Source organism: Elaeis guineensis, chromosome 10, assembly GCF_000442705.2.
Source record: "Elaeis guineensis isolate ETL-2024a chromosome 10, EG11, whole genome shotgun sequence".
Lineage (NCBI taxonomy): Eukaryota > Viridiplantae > Streptophyta > Magnoliopsida > Arecales > Arecaceae > Elaeis > Elaeis guineensis.
Window position 1 is genome coordinate 20,501,596 of NC_026002.2, and position 14,588 is coordinate 20,516,183.

The 14,588-nt window shown below is 39.1% G+C and overlaps 1 protein-coding gene across 1 annotated transcript; it reads right to left on the reverse strand.

Annotated features, from left to right (window-relative positions):
* Positions 1–2,425: 2,425 nt before the first annotated feature.
* LOC105059745 (uncharacterized) lies at positions 2,426–12,752 on the reverse strand. The gene is made up of 2 exons (XM_010943166.4): positions 12,587–12,752; positions 2,426–5,036 (listed from the first exon to the last, which is right to left on the reverse strand). Exons 1-2 carry the CDS (start codon positions 12,626–12,628, stop codon positions 2,853–2,855), a joined length of 2,226 nt encoding a protein of 741 aa, XP_010941468.1. The 5' UTR covers positions 12,629–12,752; the 3' UTR covers positions 2,426–2,852.
* Positions 12,753–14,588: the final 1,836 nt, after the last annotated feature.

Here is a 14,588-nt window from a genome sequence, read left to right on the forward strand (position 1 = left end):
TTTGGCTACCAATGCCTTTGCTCCTTGATATCGGAGCCTTGATTGGGTTACCAAGCTCCCTATCTTCCACCCCGATGATCGGCTAGTGATCAAAGAATCATGAAAAAAGAGGTGGATCCCCTACTTTTTGAGTATTTTTCCTTATTTCCCACCATTTGGCCACTTGCTGCCAGCTATCTCCTGCTCCATGATCACCAATCACCATTGCTAGACCACCAACTATGTCACCGCACCTCATTGGATCATGGATCATAGACCACGGACCATAGACTACCATCTCCTATTTGGTCAAGAAAGGAAGAAGAGAAGAAGAAGAAGAGAAGAGAAGAAGAGAGAAAGAGAAGAGTTCCCTCTCCATTTCTCTCTAGTATTTTTCTCTCTCTATCCTCTCTCTTTATCTCTCTGTCAGATACATGAACCCCAGTATGAACTTGAGATGATCTTTTTAAAGGGATCCGAAATAGCTTTGATATCCGTGAGTCTATCAATCCCACACCGACCATATCAAGTATCTTTAAAATCTATTATTGATGAATCCTGTTGATTGATCTTAGTCTTGATCCAAGCGGTGCTCGATAATTTTTTGATTCAAATCGCTTAGATCTAACCCTCGACTAGGAGGCCCTGAATTATCTCGATGACAAATAGCCAGTCAAATTAACCATCCAATCTACAGTCTCCTTTCTCTTATGATTGAATTTATTAAATAAAAATTAATTATATTTTTAATATGTTAAATAGGTTCGATAAATTTATCTAATGAAGTTTGAAGGGTTAGGACGGAAGAGGTAAATAATCGGACACCCCTTACTTGTTTTCGAATTATCGGATGCTTTTAATGCTTAAGACTTTATAAAATATAAAAGAAATATTTGATATCGATGATTCTATATTTTTTTAAATTAAGGATCAAGCATATGATATTATGTGAATCATGTATTATCAAGAAAAGTATGATTTTATGGATATTCTAATATTAATGGTTTGTCTATGAATTATGAACTCTATATTTTTGAAAATTTGTATAGTTGTTACGAAGACATCGATTTCATGATTGTTTTACTTTATGGATTATGTACTCTGTAAAGTCATTAAATATCTTTCAATTTATTTATTTACGATGTAAGAATATGTATTTAAGAACATATGATTTAAGAAGTATGACTATAGACTCTTAAATAGCTATGTGTGGCTCTGTCAGTAGGTTATAGTAGTTGGCACATGGCCATCATCAGTGAATTACAATAGCTTGACATACGGCCCTTGCCAGCGGGTTATAATAACTCAGCAAACGGCTCTCACCAGTGGATTAAAGTAGCTTGACATATGGTATTTATCAGCTGGTTATAGTAGCTCAGTACATGGCCCTCGCTAGTGAGTTATAATAGCTCGATATATGGCTCTTGTTAGCAGGTTATAATAGTTGGCATGATTTGATTTCGGTCATTTATGGTATAAAGTGATCTTAGCATTTAGTTTAAGAGAATTATTAAGAATTATGATATGACAAAATGATAGATGATTTATGGTTATCTATAAAATTAATATGATTTATGAATTTGTTTATGCTATACATTGGAAACCATGTTTATATAAATTGTATGATTTATGTAGATGCAAGAGTGTGATTGATTTATGATATATTATTTTTATGAAATTTTATATTTTAATGATAATCATTTTTTCTACATGATTTATTAATGTATGTATAAATTATGCTTGATGCGAATAAGATAGTGTAAAATTTACTTACTGAGATGGTGTAGCTCATATCTTTTTTTTTTTATTTTTTTTACAGAAGAATAACATTAAGGACGATGGAGAATTCAGGCTTCGAAGTTTATACTAGCAAACTTGAAAATTATTGAATGATTATGAACTTGTCATTAACTATTAATTTATGTTTTGAGATATAGATTTGATATTTAATTTTAAATTTAGATGCTCTGAACCAAATCTTAGTCTAATTACTTTATAAATGATAGAATTAAATTTTTTATTATATTATATTTATAATAATTTTAACTGATTATGATTGTTAAACTTCGTACTATCAAATGCAACATCCCTCAATGATATGGCCGTATTATATCCCAGATTTAGGACATGTCAATACATTCCATCCCATTAGCATGATGTTGAATTCAGACATCTTTGCCTATCTCCATAGCACAATTGCGTCACAATTTGTCAATTACTTGCAAAATATAGACCAAACATACGTTGATTATTGTTTATGAGGTAGAACACATCACAACAATACTACAGATGATGGAAAAGGAAGGCTGTAAAATGACTCAACGAACGACGCACTTGGGAGACCAACACACAATCACAAATCCACAGCCTTGTAATTTTTTCCTGATCACTCACATGCACGGATAATACAAGACAAAACCAATGTACAAACTCCGTAAGCAGTACTAAGTTTATAACCAAAAAAAAAAGGGTGGATATATTACCCTCTGTTCCATCAAAAAAAAAAAAAGAATATCTCAAAATATATATAAACACTCAAAGAAAATATAACCAAGTCAAACACAAGCACCCCATCAAAAAAAAAAAAAAAAAAAACAATACATTGAACCGATACCATACAATTCATCATTTCCATCATCAAGCTAAGAGGCATATTTTCAGTAAATCCTTCCCTGCAGGTAGCATTGTTTGAATCCTCCCAAATTAATTGTTCATCTATTTATTCACATAATTTCTCCACCACGGGGCACCATGTGGGAGGCACACCAGCACAGGCAAATTCAGTGGATGCAAGAATGACCTGTAGAACATAATAGATGCCAGAGCCTATAACAAATGATGCGACCTTTTAAACTGAAAAACCTGCTTCTCCATCAATTCACTTTAATCTCATCTTTGGTTCCTGCAGACATGGTCTTTGAACTAGGTGATTTGCCGAGGATTGCTCTCTTTGCCTTCACAATTGAATGTTTCACCTTTGATATTATGTTATTTGAATGGCGTTGAGAGGCTTTAGGAGCCTCTTGTTTAGGGGACTCTTTGTCTTGCTTTGGAACATCATTTTTGGAGGGGTCGCTTATGTTTCCATCATCAGGTTTCCTAGTCCCTGCTGTGTCTTTTGCAAGTTCCTTACCCTTCTCAACCTCCTCAGAATCAGCAACTCGTTCTGCAGCAGATGCAGCGAAAATATTCTTTTCCTCCATATCATGTTCTTTAAAAGTTTCACCTAGCGTCTTCCTTGCACTTTCCAAAACCTCACCCTTCTTTTCACTAATTGTTTCAGTACTTTCAGGAGCTCTTTCTCCCTCATCCTTCTTCTCCTGAACCATTTCGGTACCACCAGATGTTTTCTCCTCCCCTGATGAGACTCTGGAGATGCCAGCAGCAACATTGAAATCTTTGGAGGTCTCAACTGAAGTTGGTTTTTCACCTTCTTGACTGTTATCCTTCTTCTCCTCAACCATCTCAGTAGCTATAGAAGATTTCTCATCTTTGGATGAGACTACAGCAGTGCAAGCAGCAGCATCAAAACTTTTGGAGGTCTCAACTGATGTTGTCTTGTCACTTTCCAAACTCTCTTCCTTCTTTTCTGTGACAATTTCAGGACTTCCAGTGACGTTCTTTTCCTGAGATGAAAAGCCAGCAACTTCAGAGGCAGCATCAAAATCCTTAGAGGTCTCTCCTAGAGATATCTTCTCGTCTTTCAAACCTTCATTCTTTGTCTCCTCAAACATTGCAGAACCTTCAGAATCCTTCTCCACCTGGGATGAAGCCTCTGCAATCATGGAAGCAGCATCAGGTTGTTTGGTGATTTCCTCTTTACGTTCAGCACCTTCAGAGACCTTCCTTTCCCCTGAAGAGACTTCAGGAACTTCTGTAGCAGCATTGAGATATTCAGAGATCTCTATCAAAGCTGCCTCGTCACCTTCCAAGCTCTCATTCTTCTTCTCCTCAAGCTTTTCAATACTTTCAGTAACCTTCTCTCCTTCATATGTATCTGCATCACTAGCAGCATCAATTTTCTTTTTATCACTTAGATATGGTTCTTTATCTTCAATAATCTTTTCCTGCTGTTCTTCAACCTTAGTTTCCGGCTTCATGGGTTCTTCAGTGATTTTGGTAACCGAACTGGCATCAGCAGCCTCTAACACTTCTATAGCAGCAGAAGGATCTGGCTTGCCAGCATCAACTGCTACTCCTTTCACCACCTTTTCAACTTCACGACTCCTCATTTCTTCTTTTGCAGAATCCTCAATGGCTTCATCAGCATTTGAATTTGCATCAGTCTTTCCAGGTGCAACAGTAGCCTCAAGAGCAACAGCCCCTTTTCCAGCTTCTTGGAGCTCGGCAACATCTGTCACAACTGCACCCAAATTTTCAAATGAAACAGCCTCCTCAACTTTCTTGCTTTCACCTTGGGAAGCCTTGGCACCTTCCTGAGTACCAAGGCCTTCAACACCATTAGATGCAGGCTCTTTGGCAGTAGACAAAATTGGTGGCTCCTTTTGATTGTTTTCTGCTTCGGAAATTGAACTTGGAATGGTGGAAGGCTCTGTAACTTCTCCTGCACCTTCTACTTTTTCGGTCACTGATTCTGAAACTGCTCGCTCTTTTGATGCTTCTGAATTTGATTCTTGAATTGAAGATTCCTCAAAATCCTCCGTTGGTTTTTCAACCACTTCAGGTGGTCGTACAGGAGTATTAGATACATCGGCTTGATTCTTTAATTCTTCTCCAGTAACTTCAGCTGCTTGTTCTGAAGGGGCAGAGATTTCAGCTTCCTTTTTAAAATTGTCCACCTCTTCCACAACATGAACCAACAAATCATCTGAACCAGAAGCCTTATCATTATCTTTTTCTGCCTTTCTCACCTCATCTGTGGAATCACTCTTACCTTCTGGCTTTTCTTCTGATCCAGTTAAAGCTGTCTCATCATATGTTGAACTCTCTGCTTTCAGCTTTGTTTCCTCATCCTTACTTTCAATTTCCTTTGGTTCAGAAACATTCTCTGCATTGGTATCTTTTATATTGTCAATCTCTTCCTTCTCCTCAAGAATCTGCCAAGTTCTATACCAGTTAGTTAGCTACCAAAAAGTATCTAGAAAACGAGATTCTCTTAAGCATCTAAATCAAGAATCTTGTACAAAATCAAAATAACTGATAATTACGTAAAAAGTACATAATTAATATAGACTTTTCCTTTTCTTTACATTTGTCAAAATTGATAGTAAGCGAAGCAGATATATGTTTACGCATGTGTACGACATGATCAGAAATGTGAAAGCTAGTATCCTGTTGTTGGTTATCAAAATAACAATGTACTTGTATGTATAGAAAAAGTTTTTTTTATAGAAAAAAAAGAAAGAAAGTTGAAACACTAATTACATGTGCATGGAAATTAAGGCTTTTTTAGATACAAATGCAACTAGAACTACTACATTAGAAATTTTCAATGATGGATTGCAAGTCATCTCTACATCCAACACAAACATGGAACAGTAAATTAGCACAAATTTCTATGAGAACAACATACAGGAGGTAATACATCACTCAATCATTAAAAGGTTTTTTGCCATTTGGAAAGAGGCCAAGCTCATGTAAAATTTAGTAGACATAATTTTGTTTTCCTGAATTGATCATATTAGCAAACTCTATCTTGTTAGTATGACGATACTCTTGCTACGCCTAAGCGAACATCTCAAATGGGTTTTCTAAAAGATCCCAATCACTAGTCTAAATAGTACGTAACTGAGATTTTTTATTAAGTGTATCAGCTAGACCCATTCTTTGTTGTGAAGATTTTAAGACCAAATAGTAATGTTAAAACAATCATTCAAGAAGATATTTTACAAAGACTTGATTTCCTTTCTAATCAGGTACGCTAAAACAAGTTTATATGTGAAGTACATTATAAGATATTGAAACTAAATTCAGAACAGGCTGAACTAATTTTCCATGAGCACAAGATGTGACACGAAATCCAACATTTAAAGGTTGTGTTGCACTTCTTAAAAAAAAAAAAAAAAAAAAAGATGATCTGGCAGCTCTATACAGTCGTCCTTTATCAGGAAGTGAAAGAGGACAATGCATGTCATGAATTTGTTATTATGAGTGACAGAACCAAAAGCAAGGTGTTTTAACTCTGAGAATTTCTTTTTCCTTGACAAAATACGTGACCTAAACATGATAGGGAAATCAAAACTAGCTCTTTATTCAGCATCTATCAGATGGAGCTAGCAAATTTTTTAATAGATTGTTAGGATTTGACACCTCGAGATTCAGCCGGCGACAGGCTGACGGTGGTGCGGTAGCGCGCGGCAACGCACGGCCCAGGCCCGAGCACACGCGTGCAGTACGTAGCCCAGGCCCAGGTGCACGGGCACGGGCATGCCCCAAGTGCACGCGCGCCCGGATTTAGTGACCCGATATCCCGGTCCACAGTGGATCGGGCGGTGCACAGAAGGGCATGTGGACCAAGAGGGCGTTTCCCCTCGATTTGTCACAGTCCATCATCGACCGAACGCCGTTTCCCCGGCGTTTCTCACAGTCTACGCACCTTCTCATGGACCACGTCGCGATCAGATGGCTTGGGGAGCTACCGATCACGATCCGACGGCTCTGGGTGGTTTTTGGGGTGCTATGAGATTATGTTTGCTATTGTTTTTAGGTTTTAAGCCTTTATAAGGCCCTGTTCACAAACAGAGAGGGCGTGGCGTGGATTGCTGCTCGACGGAAGATCCTGAGACCAAAAGCATGGCACCGACAAGAGCAGGAGTAGGGGCTTCAAACATACTGTTGGACAATGGACAACAGTCGCTTCAGGGGTTCAAGAAGGTCTTCCGAGAGAGAGAGCTTTTGTGAAGAAGAGATTTCTGTGAGGGAGAGATTGGATGTACGAGGATTGAGGGTGTGATCTCTTCTTGTAATGTTTCTCTCTTTTCTCATAGTGAAGTTTGCATGCCCCATGGAGATGAAATTTTCTTTGGCTGATTCACGTATTTGATTGTTTCTGTTTTATTTCTTCTTTCTTCCTGCTGTGATGCGCGGTATCGAAAAGGTCCTGAGAGGTGGTATCCTGGCCAGACATCCACCAACAAGTGGTATTAGAACGAGACGGTACCAGGACGCAGATTGCAGTGGTAGTGAGCAAGATTGAAGATGGAGAAGACAGAATCAATAAAGATGGAGATCAACAAGTTTGTTGAAAAAGCAATTTCTCTTTGTGGCAAGTAAGGATGAAGGACGTGCTCATCCATCAAGGATAGATCGATGCTCTCTTGTGCGAGGAGAAACCAACTACTATAGAGGTGCAGGATTGGAGATGGCTACAGATGCAGGCGGTGAGTACTATCCGTATGTACCTAACGGATGAGGTGGTAATCCATGTGCTTGACGAGACTTTTCTGACGATGCTATGGTCGAAACTCGAAGAGTTGTACATGACGAAATTTTTCATCAATACTCTTTTCCTCTGAAGGTAATTCTATCAGCTATGAATGACTGAGGGACAGAGCATACAGGAGCATCTCAGCCACTTCCAGAAGATCCTCACCGACCTCCTCAGTATTGGCGAGAGAGTTAAGAAGAAGACCAGGGCGCTGGTCTTGCTAGCGTCGCTTTCCTCTTCGTATGAGTCCTTGATGACTGCTCTTCTAGTGAAAATGAGCACCATCAAGATGGTCGAAGTCACCGCGCGATTCTTCAGAACGAGATTCTCAAGCGAGAGAACCTAGCTTCGAGCTCAGGTGGCGGCAGCACAGTTTTGGTGGTTTCTGGAGGAGCAGAAGGCGGTAGATGGAGTGACAGAAGATCGCGACGAGAGCGATCCAAGTCCAAGACGAGGGACTTAAGCAAGACCAGGTGTTACCGATGTGATGAATTGGGACATCTAGTCAGAGATTGCTCTCAACTCAGAGATCGAACGAGGGCTACTGCAGTGACGGCTAGTAGTGATTTAGAAGGTGATGCCCTAGAGATATCTGACGAGGTATCTAATTCTTCCTAGCAGTGGATTTTAGATTCTGCATGCATCTATCATGTATATTGCAAAGAGGAGCAGTTTGACTCCTTAAAAAGCAGTGAGGACACTATTTATCTGCCGGATGGATCGAACTGTACGATCAGAGGCATTGGGACAGTCAACTGGAGGACACATGATGGTGCAGTGAGGAGATTAAGGGAGATCCGATACATACCCGATTTCAGATAGAATCTTATCTTACTGAGCAGACTGAATTCGAGAAACTACAGGATAGTAGCTGGTGGAGGAATCTTGAAGGTGCTATGCGACGATAGGATTATTCTAAAGAGAAAAAAGATGAGAGAATATTACTATCTGATGAGAAGCCCAATGCGAGGTGGAGCTTCAGGAGCCAAGAGGAGTCCAAAGCGAGATGGAGCTCTAGGTGGAGGTAGATCGGGCACGAGACGCGAGATTCGGGAGGATGAGAGATGATATCGCAATGTGAGATTTCTTTTACCACGGGATGATACTCCGAGCAGATCTCAGGTCAGGAGGAGCATAGCATACGACGAAGATGGAATCGAGTGGTCTGGCTCAACTCCCATGTCTGTCCATCCATGATCAACAGGCAATTGTCCCAAGACATGGGGGCGAGAAGATCTAGAAGCTCTCAGAGTTAGGAAGAGACCGAATGTCGAGTCGAGGTGAAAATTGTTAGGATTTGATGTCTCGAGATTCGATCCATATTGAGCCCACAGTGAGATCCACGACGATGAATGGAGTCCAACGAACCCAAGATCACCTCAAACGGAGTCCGAATGATCGAGATACGTTCGATTGAAGTTGGCATAAAATTCAGAGCGACGACGGGTCGGTAGAGTGGCGGTGGCGCGGCAGTGCGTGGCCCGGGCACGCAGAGCGTGGCCCAGGCCCGGGTGCACGCGTGCGGGCGCGGCTCAGGCCCATGTGCATGCGCGTGCGGGTTCAACACCCTGGTATCCCAATCCACGGTGGACCGGACGGTGCACAAGGGGGCATGTGGACCAAGGGGGCGTTTCCCCTCGATTTCTCGCAGTCCATCGACCGAACGCCATTTCCCCAACGTTTCTCACGGTCTACGTGCTTTCTCGTGGACCACATCGCGATCAGATGGCTTGGGGAGCTGCCGGTCACGATCCGATGGTTCCGGGTGATTTTTGGGGTGCTGTGAGATTTTGTTTCCTATTATTTTTAGGTTTTAAGCCTTTATAAGGCTCTGTTCACAAACAGAGAGGGTGTGGTGTGGATTGGCTGTTCGGCAAAAGATTTTGAGACCAGAAGCGCGGCGCCGACAGAAGCAGGAGCAGGGGCTTCAGATATATTGTTGGACAACGGACAGCGATCACTTCAGAAATTCAGAGGGGTCTTCCTAGAGAGAGCTTTTGTAAGGGAGAGCTTCTTATGAGGGAGAGATTGGATGTACAAGGGTTGAGGGTGTGATCTCCTCTTATAATTTTTCTCTCTTTTCTCACAGTAAAGTTTGTATGTCCCATGGAGGCGAGCTCTTTTTTGACTGATCCACATATTTGATTGTTTCTGTTTTATTTTTTTTTTCTTTCTGCTGCGACGTTCGGTATCAAAAAGGTTCTGGAAGGTGATGTCCTGGCCAGATATCCACCAACATAGATTAGTGAGTCTTGACCATGAACAACTCAATCAGGGCCAACAGAGCCCAGATCAACAAAGTTATTTGTATCCATGATACCATTCGTATAGTCTTGGATCTATGTCAGTTTTAAGGGCAAACTTACTGGCTAATTGTGATAATCCGGCCTGATGAGCCAAAAAGCCCACAAAGCCCATTAAACAAAAAAAAAACAGGGAGGAAGACTCCCGATCGGAGTCTTCCTCTTCTCCGATTCCGATCAAGAATCGGAGTCCTAGGGCCATTAAAAGACCCTAGGACAAGCTCTATAAGAACGCCCCTCCTCTCCTCTAAGTGTAGATCCATCAGCCACCGACGATCGCCGGAGTTTTTCTCCGATTTTTCTGATTGAAGCCGCGGCGCTTCGACCTGTGCTCGCCGCGATTTCACACCGATGAGGGTCATCGGAGGCTGTGGTAAGGTCTCCTTCCTCTTCCTCTCTTCTCTCCCTTCTTTCCGGTGCCTGTGGGCACGATTGCCGGCGACGGGTGTCGTCGGATTTTGTTGGAAAAGAGAACCTCTGTCCGACCTCTTCTTTTCTCCGATATTCCAGCACCGACGGCCACCATCGACCGTCGGTACGGGCCCTCCGAACTCGAGGGAAGGCTGCCCTTGCCGCCGGCCACCGTTGGGCAAGGTGTGGCCGTGAACGGCCGACATAGGAAACGGGGACCTTTAGGTCCCCTGTTCCGACCAAAGAAGGCCACAGGGGAAAAAGAAAAAGAAAAGAAAAGAAAAAAAAAAGAAAAAGAAAAGGAAAAGAAAAAAAAAGAAAAAAGAAAAAGAAAAAAAAAGAAGAAAAAGAAAAGAAAAGAAAAATATATAATCAAATAATAATAATAATAATAATAAAGAAAAGAAAAGAAGAAAAAGAAAAGAAAAGAAAAATATTAAAAAAAAAGAGAGTTTCTCTCATCCCTTTCTAAAGTCTTTCTCTCTCTAGAATTGGATTTGTTCTCTCTCTACTTTCTCTCTCTACTTTCTCTCTCTAAAAAAAAATCTCTCCAAGAAATCCTATGAATCCCTTATTAGGCTATCTTCTCCACTCCTAGGGACCTATGACCTTAAATCGGTTTAGAGCCGAAGAGAGAGATTTAGTGGACTGATCATCAAATCGGTCATTTCTTTATATCATGTAATTTTATTAAATATATGAAATAAAATTTATTGATGATTTAATATTTTAAATAGGACTATTCGATTCTTTTAAGGAAGATTAAAAGGTCCCGGACGATCGAGGTAAGTGGATTTTATGCTCCTTATTTATTTTTAAATGATCATGCTTTTATGTAAAAGAATTGCTATTGATGAAATCATAATTTTTCATAAAATAAGGATCGACATATGTGATATGAAAAAGCATGTTTTATTATGAGCATTGATTTCATAAATATGTCTTATAAAAATAGCATGATTATGAAGCATGAATTTTATTATTTTTCTATTTATATATATGTATGTTTTAAGAAAAAGATAAAATAATTTCAAAAGGCTCTCAGATAGCTATGAATGAATCCCTTCGGGAAGGTCGACATCCGGAGCTAGCATCCACACGAAACATGGCCCTGCCAGCGGGTATAAAGTTGGTACATGAATTAAGAACTCTGTCGATTAAGAAACATGGCCCTGTCACGGGTATAATAGTGACCTTAGCACGAATGTCTGTGAGCAATGTTTTGAAACATGACATGAATACATGATGAAAATGATATACGATTCATAATTGTGAAATATACATGATTTATGCATGCATGATGAGCTTATAACTTGTTTTATTATATGCTCTATGAAATATTTATTTTTACAATAATTGTTATTTGCTAAATGATGCATTATCATAGAAAATTTATACTTGATTCGGTAAGGAAGCGGAAGTCTACTTACTGAGCTAGTGTAGCTCATATTCTTTTTGTTTTCTTTTTCATGTACAGAGAAATAAGGCTAGGACCGAAGGAAAGAGAATCCGGACTTGGGGATCAGCAAAGTAAGTTTAGAAATTTTGCTCTGGAAATTCAGTTTATGTTTATGGATTGTAGTCATTATGAATTTTAAGACTTGGATTATTTTATCTTCGGATTTAGATGCTCTGAACCAGTTTTAGTTTAATTAAATATTTGAATTGAACTTTATTATTACATTTATTTGTGATACATCTGTTATTATATTTAAGAAGATGAATTTTGGCTTCATGTTATCGTGGGTCCATCCCTCGGTAGCATGGCCGTGTTATGTCCCGGGTTTGGAGCGTGACACTAATATTGTGAATATAGAAGAATCACCTAACAGCAAATCTTAAAAGCTAATGCTCTTCGTAATTATAAAATACCGTCTTAACCTTTTTATTTAAAAGAAAAAAGAAACTTATGTCCATGATTCATGAAGACCATAATTAGAGATGGTCTCAGCCTACTAAGATCTTCAGTTTAACGCAAAACTCAAAGGACTTAAACAAAAAAAAAAAAATCTTAGTAAAGCTGGGGAGGAAGTCTTGATACCTCCTTTCCAATTCTCCAAAAAAAAAAAAAAAGAGCTCTCTCTTCTTTTTTTCACAAAATCTTCAGCACTGGCTTGCAAAAACAAGAAAACAGAATAATAAGAAGAAAGAGCTGGGATCAAATCGTCATATCAGTTCACTTACACTTGATCCCCCTCCCACATGATCCATGAATGCTAGAATTGCTTCTGCTGCTTTAAACAGTTTGTACCCACAATACAAAGTTGAAAAGTAACAAGAAAAAAGCATCACAATTGAAAATTTTCAGGTGTGTCTCGCTCCAAATTCCTCATCCTAGCAGGGAACACCCAAACCGAAAAAAAAAAAAAAAAAGAAAAGAAAAGAAAAAAAAGGAATGCGATATTTCCATTTTTTTCAGTTTCATCAGTCCTTTCACAGGTGGTGGCAGCCGAGAAAGATGAACTCCAGATAGAAAGGAAATGGACATAAAGAAAAGGAAGAATACCCCATCAGTCGTTTGATCTGTTGGCAAAGCCTCAGAGGCCATGGATGCAAGATGAGCCTCCTTTAGCTTAGAGAAGAGCGGAAGTCGCAAAGAGGAAAAGAACCAGAGCTCACAGTGATGCAGCAACCCACAAGCTCAATCAGAAAGAAAACATACCATGAGCTGGCATCACCTCAGGCCGATACCGCCAAAGAAGTGAAAATAAGGACCAGGAAAAAAATAATAATAAAGAGTTCACAGATACACTCCTTTTCAGGCAATCTGCACTCACACTGTGTCCTTTCGCTGAGGCATGTTCAAGAGAGAGAATGAAACAGAGGGAGTGTACGCTTCTTCGAAAGGAGTGTAATTATCAATCACCAAAAATAATATTAAAATTCAAGCGTTCTTTTGGTTTCCGAAAATAGATGCGGTGCGACCACCCTGCCAGCCGTGTCCACCTAGATTGAGGTGGGGACACATGGCATGTGATGATTGGGCATGTGCTTGTAGATGTTGGGTTTGTGGGTGTCTTTAGCTTGATCCATCTGGGTTGCCATCGGACGTGATCCCTGCCTTGGCAAAACGTCGAAGGAGCTTTCACTTTTTGATGGACCCCTTGGCACCATTTTTCCAATTCCTCCACTACTTTCAAACTCTTGGCGGTGTGCGGTAAGAGACAAGCAATGTAGTCTTCTTGGGTACAATGCAAGCTTACCAACTACATATAAGCTTTTGATTGCCTCTTTTGATGCAAGTGGTGGCTTTTAATTGCCTTTTTTTGGGACAAACTGGATGCAGACGTTTTTAATTATCTCCGAACCATGTTGTGATGGACCTAGATGAAGCCGAAGAAAAACAAAAAAGATTCTTTAACATAGAGAGAGAGAAAGAAAATACAACACGCGCAAGTCTACATAGTTCAGCCACAAACCTCCACAGGGGAAAATGGAGAAAAGATTCCACTATTATCAAATGGATGAAATACCAAAATAAAGTCATTTCTCAATAAGACTAATCCCAATACACTCATCTCATAGTTTTCTAACTAGGCAAAAGAAGATATATATTTATGTGCATGCATGTGTCATGTACAAAATAGTCAGGTCCATACTATCATTACAGACCTCACAAAAACTTTCGAATCTTTTTTTTTCCTCAAATTTATCAAAATAAACTGGCATGTAATGATATAAATGCTATATAATTTTTGATAAATTTTAAAAAAATTATATTATTTATTTTATAAATTGAATCAATCAATAATTAAATTAATTCTGAAACTTTTTCTCATAGTCTATTACCATTGTATCAAAAATCTATGCATCTTATTGTGTAAGAATATAGACTCTTCTTTGGTCTGAGGTTTCATGCTCCCATCCTTATTTCGTTCAGCTATTAGGATTGGCCGACTGTCCATTTTTTATGGGTAATCAATTATTTTATAGCATTTCTGATCACAATCAAAATATGCACCAATATCCAACAATAATTATTTATTACATAATTTCTACTATATCAAGAATATTTGATGTTATCAGTCAATCTAAAGTTATCGCTTACTGACCTCTTATTTGAACATTCAATATATTTATTATTTTACCCTCGAGATTCATTCAACCTAATTCTTTTCTCTTAATTTCTTTTTCTTACTGTATTTTCTTCATTAACTTTTCTTTCAATTATTAATACTTTATTCACTGCATCTACGTTAGTTAATTCATATGGTATCATCTTCATAATTGAGATATGTGGATTTTATCAAGGGAGAAACATGCCAGCCAAAGAACCATAAATCCATAGAATTTTATGATTACTTTTATTTATCCAACTCCTTTGCTAAGATTTGCCAATTTTCTAGTGTTGTGCTATTGCATCTACATATCTCTAGCCAATGTTTAACATAAGAGATGTAGATAATATTATAACCTCATTAATGGGTTACCACCCTTGTGCCACTGACTTAGAAACAAGTCCAAGGAAAAACATTCCAAGAATGGAAAAACCAGGATAGTAATTTAGT

Bases quoted from the DNA above. Each gene is read 5' to 3' on its own strand.
- LOC105059745 (XM_010943166.4), bottom strand. From the start codon at position 12,628: ATGGCCTCTGAGGCTTTGCCAACAGATCAAACGACTGATGGG. The intron at 5,037-12,586 runs GTATTCTTCCTT...AGAACTTGGCAG, and splicing joins CAGATCAAACGACTGATGGG to ATTCTTGAGGAGAAGGAAGA.